Source organism: Gallus gallus, chromosome 1 (genome assembly GCF_016699485.2).
Source record: "Gallus gallus isolate bGalGal1 chromosome 1, bGalGal1.mat.broiler.GRCg7b, whole genome shotgun sequence".
Taxonomy (NCBI): domain Eukaryota; kingdom Metazoa; phylum Chordata; class Aves; order Galliformes; family Phasianidae; genus Gallus; species Gallus gallus.
In genome coordinates, this window is record NC_052532.1 from 104,497,585 (window position 1) to 104,522,902 (window position 25,318).

The 25,318-nt window shown below is 42.6% G+C and overlaps 1 protein-coding gene across 2 annotated transcripts; it reads right to left on the minus strand.

The window, feature by feature from the left end:
* Positions 1-167: 167 nt before the first annotated feature.
* CLDN8 (claudin 8) lies at positions 168-16,438 on the minus strand. 2 transcript variants are annotated; one of them, XM_046900792.1, is made up of 3 exons: positions 16,256-16,438; positions 12,967-13,022; positions 168-10,258 (listed from the first exon to the last, which is right to left on the minus strand). In XM_046900792.1, exon 3 carries the CDS (start codon positions 6,565-6,567, stop codon positions 5,893-5,895), a length of 675 nt encoding a protein of 224 aa, XP_046756748.1. In that variant the 5' UTR covers positions 6,568-10,258; positions 12,967-13,022; positions 16,256-16,438; the 3' UTR covers positions 168-5,892. The 2 variants fall into 2 exon arrangements, with proteins under 2 accessions (XP_046756748.1, XP_004938436.2); XM_004938379.5 differs by lacking the exon at positions 12,967-13,022.
* Positions 16,439-25,318: the final 8,880 nt, after the last annotated feature.

The window sequence follows — 25,318 nt, forward strand, 5'->3', positions numbered from 1 at the left end:
AGAAGAGAAAAGTTAACCAGCAAAGAAAATATATCAAAGAGGTCAGAAAATTCAAGGGGAAAATGAAACTCAACTCAGTAAAATCAATCCAGGTAAGGCTTTACAAAAGTAAAAGGTGCTATGGGCATACAAACTGAACAGCAAAATAAGAGACATGTGAGGGTGTATGAGTCTAAGAAATGTATTTAGATTCTCTTTGAATTTAGGTTACAATAAGGACATAGAATGAGAACATAACAGAACTGCTGTACTGTATCCAAGGTAGGCAAAACATTTCAAATCTTTATGAGCATAAACTGAAGAAAGACAGTAATTTCTACTGAAGAAAATTCAGCATGTGCAGTTCCAAATATGATAGCTAGGACTGTCAGCGTATGTGTCAAATCAGGAGTGATATTGTGTGTCTGGAGAACAGAGAAACAAATGGAATGAGTGGGGAGGGGGAAAACCCTGTGCACAACTACACATCCATTAGCCAGAATGTAATTGCATGATATGATTTAAAATCCATTAAGAAAAAAAAAAAAAGAAAAAGTATCTGGAAGTAAATAGGAAATTAAATAAAACACAGGACAGACTTAGCAAAAATAGCTTCATTTTTGTTTGATAACGTTTTCTATGAAATAGAAGTTGAGAAATCTAATCCACTTGGATCTTATTAAAGTATCTGACACAGTGGTGGGAAATTAACAGAAACACTGGAGGACTGGAGGAGTAAAATTAATGTAATATGTATAGAGAAACTACCAGTGAGTAAAACAAGAAAAGGATATGTTGGAAGATCTACCGCATTTCTATTTCTGAATGCTGCCTTCTGTTACTGGCGGAGCCAAGGATTTCTCTAGGGTGTCATCTTATTACCCTCAGGTATCTGGCAGTAAAAGAGGAACTGCAGTAGGAAATTAGCATTCGACTCTGAGTTGGTCAATGTACTGTCAGTAATTAAGTCCCTCAACACAGGAAAGCTGGTGATCTTGAGGCCTGAAATAACAGAATTGAAGTGCATTGAATATATTCAAATACTGTATTTGCTTTTTTTTTTTTTTTTTTTTTTTGTCAACAATCTACTTAAGATAACCTGCAATAATTGCATTCACTGAGTTCAACAGTGACAAGGCTTCCTCTGGGACACTTTGTCCAGTTTTGGCCATCAAACTTATAGAAAGACGTGGGGCAGCCAGAACTAAGCAGATAAACAAGAATGAGGAGAGATTTAACATATGTGCCAGTGAAGAAAGAGTTAGAGATTATTAAGTTAAGTAAGAGAAGTTCAAGAGGTCAGACAGTAACAGTCCTGAAGGATGGAACAGTCTGCCCGCTTTAGAGGAAAGCAGTAGTCTGTTTTCCTTGCTTTCTGCTGCTGGGATAGGAAATAATGGAGCAGCCCTAGGTTTAAATGGGAAGATTTTATTTAAGTTTCATGAAAACTTTTTTTCATGAAAATGATAACCAATAGATTGCTAAAGACTCGGCAGTGTAGCCATCTCTAGACTTTTTTATTGCATAAACATATTTGGTAACACTTGGCACGGCTTTTTATTGAGAAGAGCAATGGGCTGGTTTACGGCTCTCTCCTGTTTCACCTATATATGGGCCTCTTCTCACTAATGAAAGGAACTAATGGTGCTAATGGAACTCTCAGTTGTATCTGGGTAAAATAGTTGTCTAGTAAGCCTTCTAATTTTTCAAGCAACAAATATTTTGGACTACCACAGGGCAATGGACAGAAACTGAAACACAGGAAGTTCCGTACAAACACAAGGAAGAGCTTATTTACTGTGATAGTGATGGAGCACTGGAACAGGCTGCCCAGAGTGGTGGTGGGGTCTCCTTCTCTGGAGATATTCAAGATCTTCCTGGATGCTTTCCTGTGTGACCTGCTGTAGGGAACTGTTTTAGCACGGGGGTTGATCTCCAGGGATCCCTTCCAACCCATATAATTCTATGATTCTGCGATTCTGCGAAGACTTATCAGAAAGATGTTGTGGCCACCAGCTCCACAGGGCAGTGGGATGAGTGGGGAAGCAGCATGGTGTGCAAAGCAGTTGGCTAGTTTCACCAGGTGAAAACTTCATGGTGGAGACATGGGGAAACCCCAAGGGCTGTAAGCATCCAGACAGTAAGCAAAAGGGAGGAGGGATTGACTGAAGTGTTCAGTTTAGGTTCTCAGTTCTGCTCTGCAATGTAATACTGTGGTAGTAGAAGACATGCCTCAGTAAGGACTGCAGCTACTGCCTGGAGCTGCCTACACTGCCCTTCCTCCAGCTCAGCAGGAAGGGAGAGCTATGCATCGTGCCTCATGCTCAGAAATCCTGCTATACCTGCTGTACGGGGTCTGAGAGCAATCCTTGGTGAAGGTCTCAAATCCCAGATAAAGCTGCTCTGAGCACTAGAAACTGGAAATGGGGACAGTAATCTGTAAGCATTACTGTCTGCTGGCACTGGCCTTCTACTGTTGTGTAGGCACCTGCCTCTGGTGGTGGCAGTCGCAGGTCTCCATGATGACACAGGAACGCCATTTAAATATTTCACTCCTGAGATTTCTTGGCTATAAGACCCTGGATTATGTGGACTCTCCTACTCTGTCCAGGTCAGGAGAGCTGATTCTGCTTATCTACTCTCATGAGAACCCACCTGGAGTACTGCATTCAGTTCTGGGGCCCTCTATACAAGAAGGACATGGTGCTGTTGGAACGGGTTTAGAGGAGGGCCACAAAGATGACCAGAGAGCTGGAGCACCTCCCTTATGGGGACAGGGTGAGGGAGCTGGGGCTCTTCAGCCTGGAGAAGAGAAGTCTCTGGAGGGACCTTAAAGAGGCAGACAAATCCATTATATGCAGCTGGCCTTATTAGATCTGCAGATGTGTGATAACCTCATGTACCAAGTGATTTGTTCTCATATAAAGATGTGAGACCACTCAAAACAAGAGCTCAGTTGCATCCAGGCCCTCCTGAAATGATGTTTCAGGCTCTGCAGCCACCTGTGTGCTCAGCATCTCACTGCCTAGCACTAGTGAGAACAGTGCATAGAAGCGCAGGCAGCAGCTCTGCCCTGTAGTCCTTCATAACAGTTGCAGCAGCAGGAGGAGAATTTCCAAAGAGGCCCATTAGAAATGAAAGCCGAGTTGCTGAATGACAGAGCAGTAATTGAAATCTTGAGCCTTCACCCACCTGAGGTTTAACAGAGCATTACTCCCCTCTGGCCTGCAAGTTGTGCAGTCATTGCCATAGCAGAGAGGACACCCGGTGGACCTGGCAAGGCTCCACATCCATTTCACACTGCAGGAATGCATACAATTGCCCCAAGCACAGGACAAAGGTGAACAAGCTACCAGCCCTTCCTTTCATTCATGAAGGTAAAGTTCCTTATTTCCCAAATAATTTCTCTTGTTTGTAAGCAAAAACATGAATTCCAAGTTGCAGGATTCAATATTTGGAAATTGATAGTTGCAGGCAGTGGACTAGTTCTGGGATATTAATGCCTTGCGTGGCACCCTCTGCTCAGACTTCTCAGGGCTCATTCAATGCATAGATCTGAGGGAGGTGAGCTCTATTTTAAAATGAAGCTTTAATTTCAGTGCTCTTGCACATATGGTATGCAGGCAGGGTATAATTCAAAGGAAATGGTTGGAGGTACATTAGAAGTACTTAAGGGGGATACGTGTCCTGCTGAGGTGGATATTTTGCAGCCAACATAGGATCACTGTTGTGAAATCTTTCAGATTCCTATTCACAATTCATCAGATCTGTGTTTCTCTTTGTCCTAGGGATACTTTTAGAAATCTTCTTGTATCTTCTTTTGTGTTTTTACATCATTGTGTGCTTTACCAGGAACAGATAAAACTATCCAGTGTAGCAGTGGTGTTCAGTATTCACAGGGCTTTTACAGAGATGTCACACTTATCTCACTTTCCACTGAAGATTTCCTCAGACAGTTAGATTAATACTGTATGAATCACTCCATGTTTTGACAGCAGAGATAACTACGGTGCAGCTGTACATACGAATGTAGTCCTCTAAGTGAGATCTTGCACCTACTTTTTTAGAGGGTTGAACTCAACAGGTGACTTTATTGCAGACACTGTTATAAATCCTGGTGTTCTAGCTACAAGTTCGTGTAGGATCCACCACTTTCTTTTCCCCCAAAAAAGAGACTGGATGTGGGTATAAATATTAATGAAGGAATATGAAGAATATACAACTACATACTGCTATAGTACAAAAAGTTCATGACCATTACATGTATACATATTTAGAAATAATTTGCTTAAAAATAAGGAGAAAAAATAAAGTTACATACACAAGTACATAGAATCATTAAGGCTGGAAAAGACCTCTAAGACCACTTGGTCCAATCATCAGCCACCCCCACCATGCCCACTGCCCGCGTCCCTCAGTGCCACATCCACACGGCTCTTCAACACCTCCAGGGACGGTGACTGCACCACCTCCCTGTGCAGCCTGTGCCGCTGCCTCACCGCTCTTGCTGAGAAGAAATGCTTCCTAATATCCAACCTGAACTTCCCCTGAATATCTTAATATGCATCTTATAAACACTACAAAAAGACAGTTTTAGAGTAGTGCACAGATTATTTTTTCTGGCTTGCTCAGAGTTGCATTTTATGAAGTGAAGAATTTGATTCCGAATTTTCAAGTAGTAGTAGTCTAAGGAATTTACTACAGAATTACAGATCACATCATAAACTTTCTACAAAATATTTAAAATAGTCAATCACACTTGAGAGCAAAAATGTTGTTCTCCATTAAACACCACAAATTGAATTGTGTCATCAGTTAAGTCAAAGGCAAAATACCATTAATTTCCATGGGCCCAGGGTTACAAAATTCTATTAAAAATATTATCACTATTGATTAATTTTGGTCATTTATTAAATTATTTTTGTATGGAACTACATTTATTTTTCTGTAGACTTAGTTTCATTACATTGTTCTTTATCATGGGTACATGATCTTGTTATTAAAAATATTGTTGAGCTTGTTCTGGTGTTAACTGTGAGGAAATATTATCACTGCTTATGCTCTTTTGCCTATAAGCCACGCTGGTACAAGTGGATCTCAGCAAAAATATGGGCCTGACTGATCAAAAGATTTTTTAAAGGTGTATATATCATAGCATCCTGTGGCAGCTAGCCAACACAGCGCTTGTGACCTATGCAATATTGCAAAATGTTGTGAGTTACAAGGAGTTTGCAAGGGAAAACTGTCACTTCTAAAGAGAAGGATGTGAATGAGTTCGACCTGTATGAATTACAAAAGAAATAGTAACTTTCACCAAAATGATGGTGTTTAGGATGAATATAGAGCTATATTTGTTCTCTGAAATAAGGGGTATTTTTCATGTATTTCAGCTTACCTTCCTCTGATGAATAAATTCCTCATGAAGCTCTCCATCAAACCCACAGTAAATCAATCCGTTAGTGAACACTTTTCTTTTAAACCATTGTTATCTTGTCCTTATTCACTGTTATCCCCTCTTTCCCAGGAAAGAAAAAAATGGAATTATCTGCTCAGCTCCCCTTTTCTTTGCAGTAGGCCGGTATTTCATATCACCATGGAACTTTAAGCCCTTCATTTCTATTTTATACATAAAACGCAACCCAAAGCAAAACCACACAACCCCAAATCTATTCCAAGTTACTATGAGATAGCATTAAGCAGTCACCTTCCCACGTAGTACAACTGTCCGTGCTGCCACGTTACCCCAGCAGAGCCCATTTGGGGGTTTTGGGGGTTTCTCCAAAATGCAGCAATCACAGCAGCAGTTACAGAACAGGAGGCAAAGGCAACTTTCATTGCAATCCATCCAGACAGATTGAGTGCTTAAAAAAAATGCATAAAGAAAAGTGAAAACAACGAAAAGACCGGAGGCATCTAGACATACTGACTCTTAGAGTAGGCACTTTCAGTGGCCCCGTGCAAGTGTTGGTTGAGCGGCAGGTGCTGAGGAGGCATGGAGTAGTTGTAGCTCCTGGTTTTCTCACAGCAGCGGCAAAAGCAGCAGAATATGGCTCCAGCAGCCAACAGGCAGAAGGCAGCCACCCAGCCCAGGTAGAGGGCCTCACCAAGCTCCCTTTTCTGTGCCACATTGACCACGGGGTTGTAGAAGTCCCTGATGATGGTGTTGGCAACCCAGCAGATTGGAATGAGCGCAGTGGTACCTGAGAGGATGAAGAGGAGCCCAGCTGCCACGAGGATATAGCCCTTGGTCGGCCAGCCGCTCTGCCGGCACCGCATGCACTTCATTCCAACAGTGGCAACCAGGAAAGCCAGGAAGGAGAGCACCGACCCAGCACACATCAGTCCTCTGGATGCCTGCAGGTCTGGCGAGAGGGCCAGCACGGAGTCATAGACCTTGCACTGCATCCTGATGTTGGCTTGCCTGATGCAGTGCATCCATAGGCCTTCCCAAATGGTCTCGAACACGATGATGTTGTTCTCGATGAAGGCAGACACCCTCCACTGAGGCATGCCCGTGACTGCAAATGTCCCAATCATGCCGAGGCCACCGAGGAGCAGCCCGGCAATCTGCAACGCACCACTGATCATGTTGCCTTTGCAAGGTGTGCACTGCTCAGCAGGTTCCCCGAGATGGCAAAAAAAAAAAAAAAAAGAAGAAAGAAACTTTGTCCAAAAGTAGCTGTCGTTTGTGTGAAGAAAGTTGCAGAGTCAGGCTGTACTGCCTTAAATCAGCTCGAATCTGGCACGCGCTACCGGGGACTTGGCTGCACCTTCGTCGTCTTTATAATTCCCCTGCTGCCACTGACTCAAAGAGGCAAACCGAGCAGTCAAGTGGAACAGCTTTCCAAAGCAAGAGTCAGGATGGGGTGTGTGTAAACCAGCAAGAGCCACTTAGGATAAATGCACCTTCTGGGATAGGTACATTTGCATTGAAGTTGCTTATTTATAAATAAAAAATAAAATAAAATAAAAAGCCCTACCCTTAACTCTAGGTGTTGTCTACAAGTTTGTCAGAGCCAAGGAAATGGACTCTGCAGACAGAGGCTGTGTGTGCTGGTGCAGTCGGTGAAGTGATTGCCTTGGACTTGCAGTACTCTGCTTCCGACCCCAGCTCAGCTCAGGTTCCCGCAGCAAGAGTGGCAGTGGGCCAGGAAGAAAGCGGAGCTGCCTGCCCCACCACTGGGCCCCCACCTGTAAAGTGCTGTTGTTCAGAAGCCTGGAGAGCACTGCAGCAACAGCATCAGGGAACAAAGCAAATCAAAGGGACAAAGGGACTCAGACTGAAACAGATATCTCCTCAGAGGATAGTCAGAGCTTCAAAACACCACTGAAGAGTTAGAAAGGAACAATAAGAGACCTCAGACTCAATAATACCTCTATACACATATAGCTTTATACATATTTGTTGCTCTACAGAGTATATAGGGATAGGCAAATTTCTGGAGATGTCCACATGCTTCAATCATTGCACAGAGTTGTGATTTAAGCAATGCAGCATACTGTTTCCCAGTGTAAAAGTGAGCCCAGTATTTATCATAGAACCTCGGAATCATTAAGTCTGGAAAAGACCTCTAAGACCACCTGGTCCAACCATCAGCCCACTCCCACCACGCCCACTGCCCACATCCCTGAGTGCCACATCCGCATGGCTCTTGAACACCTCCAGGGATGGTGACTCCACCACCTCCCTGGGCAGCCTGTGCCACTGCCTCACCGCTCTTGCTGAGAAGAAATTTTTCCTCATATCCAAACTGAATTATCCCATGATGGAGTTGGGTGCATTGAAAATTATTGGCTCTCCAAGTAAAAAGCCATTAGAGATACCAGCATGCAAGCAAGCAGTTTAGAAAAACATCATTAAAATAATAGCATAAATTAAGTATAATTATGGATAGCAGGTGAGCTGTTCATCCAAGATTTCTTGGGTGACCTATGGACAATCCTGGGAAATTCGGGTGAAGGACTTCGTGAAAGTCAAAGCAAATGACACTGCAGGCAAAAATCTAGAAAATAATCAAGCACAACAGTGGATTCTTTCCTTCAAATTCATGTAGCTATGAATGTATGCATGAAATATTCAGCCTGGATGTGCCTCATCACAAAAAAAAAAAAAAGGCATAAACTAGGATTTTTTTTGTAATAACTAGTACTCTATATGTTAAGACAGAACTAATTTGTTACACTGTAAAAGATCAATGTGTGATGCAATTAGCTAGATACTAAAATACTAATTTCCTATTATTTGTACTTTCTTCCCTCTATTGCTTTTCTTGCTATTTTTATATTTGCAAAAGCAGAATTTACTTAAATGTAAAAAAAAAATAAAGCAGTGCCATGCTGAATATGCTAGCTTTTTGATAGGGGAAAGATAGAAGTCTCACTTACTTACAAGTAATATTATACACTCCCGGGGTATGTTTCTGAGTGTCTGCATAAAAGAATGGTTTACAAAGCAGGAAATGTAAGAAGTACTCTACAAATCTTTCTATATTCATTTTGGATGCCACAGCCACCTGCCTTCCCAAACTCTGCAGCAGGCTGCTGCTTACTGAGACATGGTGGAAGGATGAAGGCAGGCATCCTCTCCTTCTCTTTCTGGTTCCTTGAGCCCAGATTTGTGTCCAGGTGATTTTCCATTATAAGTTCATCTCTCTTAAGTTCAAACTTGCTGTCTCTGTGCCTCTCCTAATGCTTGCCCTAAACAGTGCAGTTTGTCCAATGGCAGCTCCAAAAGATTTTCATGGATGGGAAGGAAAAAAGTGTCTGCTTTTTGGGTTTGCTTCTCCTGCTATTGTGCTCAGTGTAAGGGAGTCTAGATCTGTGTAACCAAAATCACTTGATGCTCTGAGTGCTGTAAACTAGTCCTGTCATACAGACCCATAAGTGATGGGAGTCTGGGTGTGGGACTTTAGGAAAACTGGGTGGGGAGAAGTTCACGGACGGTCTGAGCCATAGAACCAAGGAATCATTCAGTTTCAAAGGAGCCTCTGGGTGTCATCAAGTCCAACTCATGCCATGCCCTTCATAGTCATGAAGACAAGAACCCAGCCAAGGTCCGTTTTAGTCATCCAAAAGTCCCAACAATTTCCTGGGGGAAGAAAGTGGTTAAACCCAGTTCTCCCAAGGGTGAAACAAGAAGAATTTTCAGGAGGCTATAAATGTACAATATTTTGACACTGCTGAAATAGATTTGGCATATTAAATATATAATAATGTAAATATCACTGCATGGCTTGGCATCCCCATGGTTGCCATTCAAACAGCAAAGAAAATGCTACCAGCCTGTAGCAGAGCAAATAAACAAACATTTTAATAACGTAGCAGTAAGAAAACACAAATATGAGACAAGCAGCAGCATTGATTCTTCTTAAAGACTACTGAGGTTCTAATTTACAGGACATGGAATATAATTAGCTGAGCAAATATAATTTAACCACATTATTGATTAATTTACAAAACCATTAAAGCTCCCATACAGCTTCATGACAAGATTGTGTCCGTGCCAAGGATTCAGTATTTACACACTCAGGATTAAATTTTAGTGCCTTATCTTGCTTAAGACCATTGCCAAAAGGAAATAAGAGGAAATCTTACTGAGCATTATGGATTGCATCTGCTTGTTTACAACTATAACACAGGAAGGGCAGGCAAGTCAAGTATCTCACTGGTTTTGCTTGTATTCAAACATGACACTTCAGTACAGGAAAATAACAGAAATATCTGTGGTTAGCTAACAATACTTCACTGTTGGCCACAGGATCCAGTCCACTTCGTTATAAAACAAATGTGTATACATGTCATTTAACTGTTTTCCTTGTGTCTTTCCATTTTCCTTTCTCCTTCTGTTTTCCTTTCTCGTTAAAGTTCTTCTCTTCTCTTCTCTTCTCTTCTCTTCTCTTCTCTTCTCTTCTCTTCTCTTCTCTTCTCTTCTCTTCTCTTCTCTTCTCTTCTCTTCTCTTCTCTTCTCTTCTCTTCTCTTCTCTTCTTTTCTCTTCTCTTCTCCTTTTCTCCTCTCCCTCCTTCCTTTCCCCTCCCTTCCTTTCCCTTTCCTTCCTCTCCTCGTCCTCTTCTCTCCTTCTCCTCTTCTCTCTCTTTTCTCTTTCCTTCTTCTCTTCCCTTTTCTCTTTTCCCACTGTGTTAACAAATTAACACATGTACAGTGATGTCAAGCTGATCCATGTCTCCTGTGCACTTCCCAGCTCTGTGTTTCCAGCTCTGCCCTCCTTCCCTTTCTCCTCTTCAGAGTGGGTGAGTAATTCAGCTGCAGGCATGCACCAACCTGTGTTTTAGTGAAGAACGAGAGCCTAAAGAAATAACAGCACTGCCAGAGTGGGGAAATAGATAATGTGTCAGGATTAGACTTGGTTGGTTTCTCTGCTAGCTGCAAACTAACAGGACACCACTATAAGGACAGTTTGTTTCTCTATCTCTTCAACACTTTGGTAGCACCTTTGCCAATACATCCCCTTGTGTGGGAACAAGAAGGGATTTCTCACCTTCCTTACATGGCTTTTCTTATGAACATTGTTCGCACTTTGGAAAGGAGGTGGAGGGAGGAGATAAACCCATGATGAGCTCAGCTACCACTTAGCACCATTTCTCACAGATTTTCTGGGAACCCACTGCTGCCCATGAGGCAGCACAGCCCCTGTGTCCTTGTCATGACCCACTTTCAGGCACTAAAGGTGATTTTAATAATAAAATACACCAAGAAAATACATTTGGAGCACAATATCCTTCCTCTTCTTGAGAAAATAGCAGGTTTTTAATTCCAGAATTGTGAAGTGCTAACAGCAATCACTGATGCTGAGGAGGAGGTGGGAAGAGAGGGAAGAAATGGTTGCTCAGCACCTCTGAAAATCTCACCCTGCATCAGTAGCACATTGAAAAGAGCCCTGATTATTGATGTTCTTATGGAAAACAGAGAAGTGTTGATGTCAGACAAGTTGTTCAGCATTTGCTTTCTTGGAAGGCTATTATTACTGTGTTAGTGAATATGCACTGCACTATGGCTCGCCCCAGGTACACTGTAACCCTGCATTTATTTTTCTCCAAGATCTTTTGCCTAATGCAGCAGAACATGAAAAGCCAGTTCACAATATCTATTGCAAGCAGAAACAGTCACATGCGTTCATAATCAGCTTCACTGAAGAGCCACTTCTTTTCAGTTCAAGTAGCTGTTTCTTCTGTGCCATCTCTTGCTGCTAACAAGGGACCATTGTCTAGATAGCAAATGGCACAATGACAGAAATGCCAAAAGCAATAATCCTTGGCTAGTGATGTAACAGCACTGCAGATAGCTCTTCTGTGAAATATTTTTGCCTAATATCCCAAATAACTTTACACATTTAGTTCTCTTGCTCCCTACGCTTTAAATCCCATATAGAAAATCCATGACAATGTGATGATGTTCCCCCTGGATTAACATGCGGTGCAGAAATTTCAATTTCCCTGCTTTTAACTTCTGTTTGTTTTGTCAAGTGTTAATGCAGAATAATTGCCTAAATTAGAACTGAGACATACAGGATTTGGACATACAGGATCCTGAAAAATAGGATTTCTGAAGATATCCATTGGCTAAAAAGCATCAGAGAAAACAACTCCTTGAGTTGTTTTTCTCCACACACCTTCGGAGGCAGTTGAAGCCTCTTGGAGATCAAGGTATCTGAACAAAGAGCTGATTTATTCATGCTGATGAATCAATAGGACAAGAGAGAATTGCACCAGGGGAGGTTCGGTTTGGGTATTAGGAAGCATTTCTTCTCAGTAAGAGCGGTGAGGCAGTGGCACAGGCTGCCCAGGGAGGTGGTGGAGTCACCATCCCTGGAGGTGTTGAAGAGCCCTGTGGATGTGGCACTGAGGGACGTGGGCAGTGGGCGTGGTGGGGATGGCCTAACAGTTGGACTGGGTGATCTTAGAGGTCTTTTCCAACCTCAATGATTCTGTGATTCTATGAGTCTATTCTATGATCTCTTAAAGAATAAATAGCAGATTATGCTAAGTTAGAGAAAGAGATGGAAAACTAACCATGTGGTCTCATGAGAAATGGACCAGGTAAAGATTGTATGTAGATTTTAGAGAATCATTCTGCAAAGGACAGGCTGGTTCTGAGGATGCTATAAGACATTTCTGTCTGCAGATTCTCACAACTGATGCTGAGATCCTCTGTTCCAGGGAAGGGATCGTATCAGGAAGGTAACTTCTTCCTTCACTCCTTGAAGCCCACCACCTTTCTGCTGCAAAGTGAGTAGGAACAGAAGGTATTTTGTATGACAAAGCTTTTCTTCCAGGCAGAAAAAGAAATGGTCACAAATATGAAGGCCTGAGGTGAATATGTTGCTTCACTGTGTTAAGAAAAAGTTTAATGATTGATGTGTTTGAAGGAAATTTTACATCTCCGCTTATCCCATTCAGGTGATTAGCTTACTCACATTCCCTAACACCTCCTGCAATTAGCCTACAATTTACACATGTCAGGCCTTCCTTGAAACTAAATGTAACGTAAGAGGACTTGATTAAAAGTTTCACGTCTCCAGTCAAAACCTATCATTTGTGGCATTTCTGCTCCCACCCACTTGAAACATCACCACATTACCGTTCAATTTTCTTTTCTAAAAGCTCTCTGAGCTTTTATTTTTAGCATTCCTGACATTCTTGCTGTGAAGGGCTGCCCGTTCTGAATCATAAGACTTTCACAAGCGTGACATGATATTGCATTAAAGATAAAAACAAGTGGCCAGTGCCTGTCTTGTTATACCCCAGGTGCCTCAGGGACTGCTGCAGGATTTCACAGGTGGAAACAAGAAATAAACTTCAGTTTTACCTGCCTACATAGAACCTATATTGAGAGTTTTGCAGAGGAATTGTACAGTGGAGGTAAGGAATGTTTTCAATTTCATTAATCATGTTTTAGTGTAATAAGATCATTGTGACGGTTATGTATTTTTTAACCTGTTTTTGCCTTCGAAATAAGGTGCCTGACTTTACCTGTAATGAGTTATAGTGGATGAGCAAAAAGATATCATTGCAGCCTGGCGTGACTTCTGGAAAAAGAACAGATGAAACAGTAACACAGTAATTATCCTCCAGCAGACCAAACAAAGCACTGCAGTTTTAGCCTTTGCACGGCAGTCCCTGTAACGCAATACACGTGGTATGACAGAAGCCAGCAGCTGGCAGGCTTTTGGAGCACTCCCACACGTTTTTGAGGCCTGCCCAGTGCTGCTGGCACCTCTGTGCCCTCCAGCAGCTGTGCCTGTGCTTGCATGGGCCAGGCTGCCGCAGCACTGACTCACACCCAGGCCTTACCCTGCTTCTGCAGACGCATGCAGTGCGCTGGCGTCAATAAACCATTCCCCTCCCAATATAGCCTCTACAGTGTGTTTTTGATGGTAGGACCATCAAATGAATATGCAAGCTGTTTTTCAAAGAAAGCCCCTCAAGCATGCAATAGCTCTGCAGAGCATAGAGTCCACTGCTGCGCGGAGTGTGCTAGCTGCAAGCTTTCACCTGCCACGTTGCAGAAATCACAATGAAGCTGAGATGAGTGAGATGATGCAGGCACCTGCTGTTGGCAAACATTCTCTATTCATTGCCTACCCTGGCCAGGGTCCTGCCTTGCAGTGGCAGGAAGGACAACGTTACTGGTTTTACACATGGGAATCCATCATGTATGAAAAAGGAAGGCTAACAACTATTTGTTGTCTATTACGTGGATACAGCACAATCAGGTGATAGTACAGCTGGGGAGTCTCAGGTACATTTAGGAGAGTGCATTGAGGGTTGTTTTGAGCACTGGCCCAAGGGAACACACTTATACTCTGAATACCCTTCACTTGTGCGTGCAAGTCACCCAAAGGCACTTCCCAGAGCTAGAAAGGTTCAAAACTTTCTCCTTGTAAACTTCATAACTGCCAGTAGAGAGCTAGATAAAGACACATAAAGAAGGCATATGCAACTTGTACGCTTTTAAAAACAGAAGGAAGTATCAAAATAACATATAAAGAAGAATTTCAAGATTTTTTCATAGAATTATAGAATCACAGATGCAGTTACAGAATGGCTTCGGTTGAAAGGGAGCTCAAAGCCCACGCTGCCCCAACCCCTGCCGTGGGCAGGGCTGCCCCCCACCAGCTCAGGCTGCCCAGGGCCCCATCCAACCTGGCCTTGAGTGCCTCCAGGGATGGGGCACCACAGCTTCCCTGGGCAGCTGTGCCAGTGTCTCACTGCCCTCTGAGGAAAAGATTTCCTCCTAACATCTAACCTACATCTTTTCTATTTCAGTTAAAAATCTTTTCACAGAATCACAGAACGGCCTGGGTTGGAAGGGAACTCAAGGATCATGAATCTCCAACCCCCCTGCCAGGCAGGTCCACCAACCACCCCATTTACTAGACCATGTTGCCCAGGGCCCCATCCAACCTGGCCTGGAATACCTCCAGAGACAGGGCATCCACAACCTCTCTGGGCAGCCCGTTCCAGCACCTCACCACTCTCCTTGTAAAGAACTTCCTCCTAACATCCAACCTAAATCTTTCCTCTTTCAACGTAAAACCGTTCCCCCTTCTACCCATGTAAAAAGTCAGTTCCCCTCTTGTTTATAAACTCCTTTCAAGTACTGGAAGGCTGCAATGAGGTCTGCCCAGGGCCTTCTCTTCTCCAATCGTAACAAGACCAGTTCCCTCAGCCTCTCTTCAGGAGAGGTGCTCCTACCCTCTGATCTTCTTCATGCCCTTCTCTGGATGTGCTCCAAAAGCTCCATGTCTTTCTTGTGCTGGGGGCCCCAGGCCTGGACACAGCACTCCAGATGGGGCCCAACAAGGGCAGAGCAGAGAGGGACAATCTCTTCTCTCTCTCTGATGGCTACCCTTCTTGTGATGCAGCCCAGGATACTGCTGGTCTTCTGGGCTGCAAGCACACACTGTTGGCTTGTGTCCAGCCTTCCACCCACCTGAACACCAAATCCTCCACTGGGCTGCCCTCAGTGAGTTCTTCTCGCAGTGTATACACATATCTGGGATTGTCCAAGTGCAGTACCATGCACTCAGGCTTGCTGAACCTCATTAGATTCATTCATGACCATTCCTCAAGCCTGCCCAGGTCCCTCCAAATGGCATCTTTCCTTTTTATTGTATCAACTGCACCAATCATCTTGATGTCATCAGCAAAGCCGCTGAGCATGCACTTCATCCCATTGTCTATTTTGTTGATAAAGATGCTGAAGAGTATCGGTCCTAAGACAGATGCCCACGGGACACCTCTCATGACCAGCCTCCACCTGAATGTAGAGCCATTAACCACAATCCTCTGGCACTGACAAACCAACCAGTTATTTATCCACCAAATAATCCTTATCTACCAAGTGGTTCTCCCTTATCCAATTCTTTTCCAGTTTGATCGGGAAGCCATATATATATCCTAGTTTGTTTCTGGATTAGAACTTCCTCCTTTATTGTCAGTTCTCTTTTATCATCAGCTTTCCACAGATGCACCTGTAAGGACCATGGGCCAGGGGTAGTCCACATTTGCTCAGACCAGGTTTCCCCATGCAGGAGCCTAACTGATGCCCATAGGAGATCTGAGCATCAGCACCAGCACACCTGTGATGCTAAAACACATCAAGATCAAGGCAAAGTATACCAGCTGCAGTGTTATTCACAGATCAATATCCTATTAAATTACTTGGGGTGCTGCACTATAAATCTTTACAAATATTCCAAGAAATACCTACAAGACTAAATGGAACGACTTCTTGACGAAACAGACGAGTGGAGGCAAGAAAAAGAAAGAACTTTCTTGACAGTTTGGTATTATTCATAGTATTCGAGCAAAAGTGCAAAAAGTTGCTTAAAGGCTGTTTTAGCCAGACAGTGTTCATCGTTTCCAAAACAAAGTTGTTTGCTCAACAGAAGGCATAAAAGCATAAAGAAAAGATGCAAGATGCAGTTTTGGACTAGCAGAACATCCTAAAACTAGGACAGGGAAGAGAAGGAAAAGACAGCAAACTGGAAAGGCTGAAGTATGCTGGGTTGTTTGTTTTCTCACTTAATCCAAAGTGGGAAATCGTGACTGCTCAAAAGCCCCGGCTCCTGGCAAATGCATCTCCTTGGGCTCTCATCTTTACCTGCCCAAAACCCTTTCTCTTTCTGAGAAAAATGCAGATACAAATCCAAATGTCACTCAGCTTCAATACACAACTGTAGCCCCCATATCCCACATATGCATGCTGACTGCTTCCCATCTCCCCCATTCCCTGATCTGGACATTCTCCACTTACCAAGGTGAGAGTCTGTGCTCAAATTTCTCTTCATTTCCTCTCAGTGCAAAATCTATTAACAGCATCTTAGCAATGCAAAATGCATCTGTAGATTTGGTGATGGATTTTATATTTGTTTTCAGACCTCCAAGCTGTGCCTTTTAGATGACCACCTTCTCCTAGATTTGTGCTAAAAGCTACTGCAGTGGACTCACATTTGAATTTGGTCTATTAAAATGTAAACCATCATCTGGCACATCTTCAACTGGCACATTGCACTATTACTTTCATGAAAGTACTGAAGAAAAACATTTTTCAGTGATACAGAAATCATCATGAAACATTACCTGTGCTATGACATAATACATCCTCATATAAGTTAAACATATCCTCATTGGGAAAACGTTCAATTTTCCCAAGCATTTCTTTGTTTGGCTCTATGACCTGTTCTATTGGAGTGTGAGATTGGGACACACAAATGGAATGCAAGAAAAGCTGGGTGCAATTCTTCCAAGGACAGTATTTTTCAGTCCAAACAGAGTTTGGCTTTTAACAGCAACATATGCTGCAGCAAATGTTCCTTTCTGTTGATGTTATTCATTATCAGATGAAATTTCCAAATGAAATATTTTAGCAATGACAGAAATTCTAAATACTTAATTTAAAAATCTAATCAATGAAAGTAAGTTAAAAATATAATTTGTTAAATAAAAACCCATAAGTTTCTCCATATCATCTCTTTAAAAAGAAAAAAAAAACAACCTTGTTTCTGCATATTGAAAAGCATCATTTAATTGAAAACAATATGAAAATTCCTATGAAAAACAAACAACAAATTTCAAAAGGAAACTTAAAGATACATATACTACTTCATCTATTTCCCCAAAGTCCTTTTTCAGAGAGGCTAGAAAAAATAAACTGTGTCCCATATACTGTATTCCCTCCCTTCACACATACACATACTTTTTGTCCTTTAGAAATGCAGACTGTACAAGCTGTTATCTATTGGTTACATCTGTTCTAGGAAAAGGAAAGCAATGACACCGTGCCACAGCCTTGGGTAGCAGATCTGGATGAGAAAGCAGTGGAATTGGGCCTGAAACTATGGACCATTTGCATAATACGGAGCCTAGTGTATGTGTATGCATCTCCTGGGTTATAAGAAGAAGAAAATTCAGCATTCATCCATGCCATGCCCCTAGCACAGGGCTGTGAAGAAGTCACAAACAGAACTTGTGCTTGGTTTCAACCACCTCAAGCCACTGCAGCCCCTGAGCATTCACTCACTCACAGCTTTGCAGATGCCCACCGAGCTGCTTCAGCCCCAGAGTAGTGATGTACAGGCATTCACACTGGCATAGAGAGTGAAGGGCTTAATACACCCTAAACCACTGTAATTTCAATAGAAGAACATATATTAATAAGTATCCTAGGATCACAGACCAATTTGGGTTGGAAGGGACCTCAAAGTCCATCCAGCCCCAACCCACTGCTATGGGCAGGGCTGCCACCCATCAGCTCAGGCTGCCAATGGCCCCACCCAATTGAGTGCCTCCAGGGATGGGGCACCCACAACTAATCAAAACAGAAAAATGAACTTTATGGGAAAAAAAAGTCCCTTAAATACATAGTCCAGCAATATTTAAATGATAGCACCCTGTCTAGCTGTTTCATACCATTCTCATCTCTGCAGTGTCTGAGCTTCTCCCATTTTATGGCTCTAGTGTTATGCACACATCAATGAAGCATGACAATACCTAACACTTGTTAACAGCCCTCATCAGCTTGTAAGCACCTAACTCTTACTAATTAATCCTGGTGATACTCATCAGCTGAAGGTTGTTAAGTACAGTATAGTTATCTTTGTTCAGTGACAAGAAGACACTAATGTGGTTACAGCTCTCCAGTGATCAGAAAATATATGTGGTTCGTGCCTCAGAATTTCAATATTCTGTTAAATTATGGATACCATCCATTCTAGGATAGAAAAAAAACTCTTTCCTTTTGTGTTTTCCTGAAATACATACCTGCACCGTCAGCATTTCCAACTCATTTTCTCTTCCCATTAATTCATCAGCAATTTAGAAACCATTAGGATATCAAACTTTCTTACTGACTGCCTGTTCTATGAACACACTGGTGAAACAGACTTTCAAGCATGCGCACAGGGTAGGGAGCAGGGCCCTGGTACTCTTTGCAATTCCTGCTAACCTAGGTTCAAAATGTCAGTGTTGACTCTAGATGAGTTGGTTACTGCTGAGTCCCTTCTTGATGGACCTGGGCACGGGGTGCACATGAAGAGCAGGAGTGCACATCTGTAGGCAACAGCTAGCATCTCCTAGGAACACTAATAGGCCTAAAGGTCTGTAACATGTCAGCCAGTACATACGCAGTGTGATCTGCTGGGATATGCGTTTCGCAACAGCCAGGCTCGTCTTGAATAAGGCACTCAAGTGCAAGTACCAAGGAAGCTGAACCATTCAGGGCAGGCTCAGAGGTATCACTTGATTCTTGCCTCTCTGCACAAAAGTACTGACGGAATTTGATTTTTTATCTCTAGATTTGGAATGTTTCCCCTGATGGTTGCAAGGCTACAAGAATCTCAGCAGCTTCAGGACAATTCAGGGTTACGTGTTGAACTGTTTGGAGAAGTCAACATTTAAAAGAACTAAGACTTTACTTTTATCTAAAACAGATAGCGTTTCCTTATAATCCCAAAGATAGGAGGCTCAAAAGCATGTCTGCAGCAATGATTTAAAGCAACCTTTTGACTTTGCTCTAAAAGAGCCCGGACGGGCTCCTGCAGTCACTTACAGCTGTTCCTGGCATCCTGCTGTGGCACAAGCTTCCCCTCCCAAGAGAGAGGAGGTTAGCTGGAGCATGAAAGGATAGCACTGAGCAGCCTCTGCCAAGCAAGGGCAAGGGTGAGATGAAGGGCAGAGCTGAGAGGAAAGCCCTGGAGAGTGAGCTGCCTGCTCCTGCTCCCTCCAGTTCTAAGACTTGGCATCATTTTGTCACCAAGAGGGATGTGACCATTCCACCGCCTGCTGGTGGCCACCACAGATCTGACAAGATCTGTCTTCCAGACAAAATATCCAGCACTTTTCCCTGCATGGCCAGGGAGCAAAAGCAGTCCTGGGCTGTGGGTTTCCCCACTGATGTCCGTACCCTTTACCTGGGTGCATAGCAGGCAAGTGTCCTGGAGGTTGGTCAGCTGAAAGCCATTCTAGCTTGGCTGAGCTGACAGGACTTGTGAACTAGAATCGTGGAATCATTTAGGTTGGAAAAGACCTTCAAGATCATCAAGTCCACTTAGCACTACCAGGGCTAAAAATAAACTATATCCCTGAGTGCCATAATCATGTATCTCTTAAATACCTTCAGGGGTGGTGGCTCCACCACTTCCCTGGGCAGCCCCTTCCAATGCTTGACCAACCTCTCCATGAAAAAATTCTTCCTAAGATCCAATCTAAATCTCCTCTTGTGCAACATGAGGCCTTTTCTTCATGTCCTATCACTTGTCACCTGAGAAAAGAGACCAACACCCACCTCACTACAATCTCCTTTCAGGTGGCTATGGAGAGTGAAGAGATCTCCCCCCAGGCTTCCTCTTCTCCAGGCTGAACAACCCCACTTCCTTCAGCTGCTCTTAATATGTCTTGCTTTCTAGCCCTTTCATAAGCTTCGTTGTTCTTTTCACAGAAGTTAGGGGCCAGGTAAAGCAAAGTGCAGCTGCAATGAGCTGCTTCACCAGCTTAAGGCTACCCAATTATTAGGTTCAGACAATTCAGCTTTGGGGAAGTCCAGCTTAGAACATAAGTAAATACTTCTATGACCATTGGACTACAGTGTGTACTTACGCCTGATAGGTTAAACAAGACTTCTGAGTCAAATTTTCGAATCTGTTCTAGATGATTGGCTCTACGTTCTCTACTAACCGTGCCCATTCATAACGTATATTACATATACATATATATACACACACAAACATTTAATAAAGATAAATCTGGTATAAGTCCTCTTACTGGGCTATTGCAAGATGTCTTACTGCAGCCCAAAAAATTACAGTTAGCATTTAAATTGGACCATCAGCTCAGTATATTACAAATAACAGCTCCTATGCCTTGAAATGTTACATTTCAAATATTACAGCGATTTACTATCAAATAAATATGATAAGGTTACTTCTTCTGGCAACACTGACCAACAAATTTCATTCAAATTATTAAAAAGTGCAGCTCCAGACATCACTTTTTTAAACAGTAAAGAAAGAATTATGTACCTTTTGACCATAAAACCTTTCACAGAATGAATAGTCTTGGCTTCCATTCAAAAATTAAAGATCGGATATGTAATAGCTTAAAAAGTACCCCAAACCAGTCTGTTTCCAGTTGCATGGATGGCAAGATCTCATGTCCTTGTTTTTGGATTTCTGCAACAAATGTGTGATATACAAGTTTTTAATCCAGAGTTTGCCCACTATAGGAAAGGGGTGTCCTGTTAAGACTTTCTTCTTGTTAAAAAAACAAGCCAGTCAGAGTTCTTTGTAATGGTACCTCCTGCAGCACTATCCTTACTATGTGGTAGACACCATGTATAGAGATAAGGAGACTGAAAACACAAACGTGATATGGACAGAAGATGGAGAATGAGAAATATAGGGGAGAATTCAGTGTGAAGACAAGCACACCATTTTAGCTAATCTCCTCTCTTCCATCCTCTTCAACATCTCAAATAATCCTTATCTAAATATTTTATTCTGAAACTATGTTGTCTCTTATCTTCTTACACCATGGGTTTGTATTTGATCTTAATCTTCTTCTGTTTATTTTGTACCAGCCTCTGGCCTTTTCACATTCAAGGATTTTCTTTCAGCAGAAATTTCCCATTAGAGTAGAAAAACTATGACTATATATGTGGATAAATAAGCACATAGGATCTAATGATAAATGTGGAAAAAAGATATGGCCATCTTTGCATGAGTATATTTTCCTAAAACTTAAAGACAAACCACATCATTTTTTTTCTTATAATGGTATCTTCTGTATGATGAAAGCATGCTGAAGGCAGTGCAATGAAATTACACCAATCCACAATATTTCAACACATCATAACTCCAACCTCATGTCTCAGGAGTGCGCCTCCAGCTCCCATAAACAGCTCTGCAGTTCTTTGGAGGAAACATTTACTTTATAATTTTACCACAAACCAGAAAGGCAACATCAGCTATAGTGCCGCAAAATTATTCCCCACTCACAAAAGCAGCTGTGAAAGAATATTATCATTACAGAACTCAAACATACCTTTTTTTCTGGTTACAAATTCTCGTTTAAGATTGTCTATGAACATTAATTCTCATTCTCCCAAAATACCATAGAATGTGCATTCAATCATAAATTCCTCGTAAGATAATCAAGACTTCATATTTTCTATTGCCACTTGAGCTTCTTCTGGTAGACAAGGAGCACCTTTTCGGAGGTGGAGTTTGAACCTGATAGTAATTCAACTTTGTGCCTTTCAGAGCAAAACCAGAAACCTGACCCTCATGGTTTGCCCTCCCTGCAGTAAGACCATTGCCAAGTCAGCCTGCATACAAAATCAGCAGTTATTTTCCTCACATATTTCAGAGCAGGGAGTGGGGTAAATAAATATAAGCATAAAAAAGAAAAAGCTTTTCTTTATCAAATGCGTATGTACTCTGACCTTATCAGGACCTTAACATGCAAAAAATGTTGTGCGTGGAATTTATCTCCACTGCCACAGATGTGGAACCATGGAGCACATAGGGGAAGTCAGTGGTATGTTCAACCTGGCAGCCACAGGCAACAAAAGAAATAACACAAGGACAGACATCAGAACAGGATGTGTAAGGACCTCAAGTTCTGCCTGAGCTACTGACAGGTCATTTCAGCCATTGGTTTTACTAAGTAAGAATTGGGTTGTGCCCTAGTGCTGTAATCACATTTCTATTTGTGAAGATATGACAATTATAGTACAGAGTTACCAGCAAAAGCTGTGCAAAATATTTACAACGAGTGATGAGTCCTCAGGCTTATGTTTCCAAGAACTTGGCCCTAGGTTTACTGGCTTCATAATTATAACACGATTCTCTTTCCGCTTAGGCACCCTCATACCATGCAGAACTTTTCTAAATTCATATAACAAATGGGGACGCTGGGGTCAGGCATAGCTGAGAGAAAAGAAGAACAAAATCTGCTGTAACGAACTCAGCCTGGATATTTATTAATTTTCTTCTTGTTAAGCACCCAAACAAACCCACACAGAATGTTTGTTTCCAACCAATGCAGACCGCGGGGTTTAATTAGCTGAAAGCTCCACAAATTGAGCCCCGCTGAGTTTGCGGTGCTGTGTTTATCATCCAGTTTTTAAAGGAGGCAAAAACAGCCACGGGATATCTCATTGTTTCCTGCATCAAAGTGAAACGGTGAACGCCCGAGTTAAGGTGATAATATCATCTTCTATTTTTTTTTCTTTAAATGCAATGAAAACCATTGCTGTTTTCCTAGGGTCTCTTTGAACTGCTGAAGCCCTGTGTTCCTGGAGAGAGAGACAGACACCGCTAAGGTGGAAGTAAGCGTTGGGAACAGTCAAGGTGACATGGTGCATCATATTCTTAAGACTTCTGCGGTTGCTTTCCTAAAAATAAGTAATATGTTGGCAAACGTGAACAACATTTATCTTCATTTTCCTTTCTTGTATGAAAAATGAATATGAAAGCTTCAAAAATAGAGAAGCTGCATGAATAGTCTGCTTTAATAAGCAGGTTTCCATCTTGTCAAATATGGTTTGTAGGACTTAACAGCTCTTTAGATTTAATAGCATAGTTATTTTTACCAGTTTGTGTTTAAAACATGGCTGCTTTCTGGTTCAGGACAGGAGTGCAATACTGATTATCTATGAATATGATGAAATCTTGCCCCATTGTCTGGCAGAGAAAAGAATAGATAAGTCAACCACACGGCAGTGTTCTTTCTGAAGTCAGTCCGTGAAGGAGAGCCTACATTCAGGACTTGTTCCTTTTTCTCATCGATGGCTTTGTTTTCTAAAATGGCCTCAAGTTCCTCTGAATCATCCTCTGCAGTCCTGATTGCTTTTTCCTCTGTCATTCCCAAGCACGTGTTGAAGCCATGAGTGAAACGGCTGTTGCTTTTGGAAAGCTTTCTGGAAGCTATCCTTTCCCAGGAAGAAAGTAGAATCTGTAAGTCTGTCCCAGAAGAGTCGTGCTGTTTGTTTACTTGTTTTGGCTTCTCTTGGTTTGGTTCCTTGGGGAAATGTCCTGCAGGGAGTCCAGCTGTCTTCTGATTATAGTACTGGCAGTGCTTCTTGTTTCGCAGTGCACTACTTATCTTCCTTCTACTGCACTGGAGAGCATCATCTACCTCCTAGTTTGTTCTGCACAGGGGCTCAGGAAGTGAAGGAGAAATGCCTACCTGTGCCCTAAAAGGGCTGTACTTGGAACTCCCACCCACAGTGGCCAAAGCTCAAGTGGTTTGGCAATGAGCATCTTATTGCCACCATATTACTCCGTGTACTTACTAAATCCATTTTTGTAATGATCATTTGTAATGCTTTGTCTTTTAAGTAGCCTTGACTTCATAATAACTATTTTAGCACACCTGAAGATCAGAAAGAATCACTTACAAAGCTGAGGTAAGAACAGCAGAGTCCCGGGATTTCAGCCCAGGGGTATAACCTCCCTAAGTGATCTCTGAGTAAAAGAATTTTAGGTTTGTCTCCATCCATGTATTCCACAAGTTTTATCAAAGACTCTCATGGAAGGCTGGTGCATGACTATGGCATTGCATCACATGCTACAAGGTTTGCTTCAGCAAAATCCTTGAACTTGTATTGATTTAATTTTAGCGTAACATAATGGAAAATAGGTACATAATTGCTGATGTTCTGGTCAGTACTGTGAATTTTTTAATAAAAGCTGTTTTGATGAACTGGTGCCGGGAACAAACTATCCATTATTTCAGACTGTCTCCAGTGCTTTGCATTTTGAGCTCTCATAGATATCTGTGCCAACTATATGTCAGTTCTGTTCTGCCATCATTTCACACCTACTGTGCATAAAAGCTAGCAGCCAGACCAGGGGACAGCAAGAAAGAGCAGCCCCTTTGAAAGAACCCTCCCTGCCCATTCCTCTGATGCCTGCAGCCTGCAGGTCCTGGGAGATAGTCACAGAATCATTGAACCATAGAATCATTAGGGCTGGAAAAGACCTGTAAGATCACCCAGTCCAACCATCAGCCCACCCCCACCACGCCCACTGCCCACGTCCCTCAGTGCCACATCCATGCAGCTCTTCAACATCTCCAAGGATGGTGACTGCACCACCTCCCTGGGCAGCCTGTGCCACTGCCTCACTGCTCTTGCTGAGAAGAAATTCTTCCTGTATCCAACCTGAGCCAGTCCTTGATGACTGAGGCTTACACAAGCCTTCAGGACAAGGAGAAGTTGGATAGTCCCTTCTCCAGCTTCATCCTACAGCTGTGGGACCAGCAGCACTGGAGACAGCAGAGGAGTTTCTGTCCCCAGCTTGCCAGAGATATTTCACTCTCCAAAGAACCTTAACCAAAGCCCAGCAGAAAGTGCCAACTTGTGTCCACTCATGAGCATCCACCAAAAGTCAAAGCAGGATGAGGAGGACACCAGGACTCCATACATCAGCAGATTTTCTTTTAGATTACGTACACTGAGACTGCAAACAAGAAAACACCTCTCTACAGAGCAGCACGGGGCATGCCCATGGCCATATGACGCCCGCCATTGTGCTTGAAACACAGTCTAGAAGGCTGCCAGGAGAGGTTGTCTTGCTAGGAGCAGTTGTGGGGGTGGAATAAAGCTGTGTGCACTGGTAAGTTAAGGACAGTTCCAGGCCTAATGTCTGTTTTAGCAGTGACCTGGAGATGACACAAACCCGGGAAAAGTGTGCTGTTTGTGCTCATTGGTTTATTACCACCCATTGTCTAGAATAAACAAGTCAAAAAGATTGTTAAACCCTGCTGTGGTCTCAGGTACTAACTCTGCCAAACAAATAATTCCATTGCTTCTTGTTAA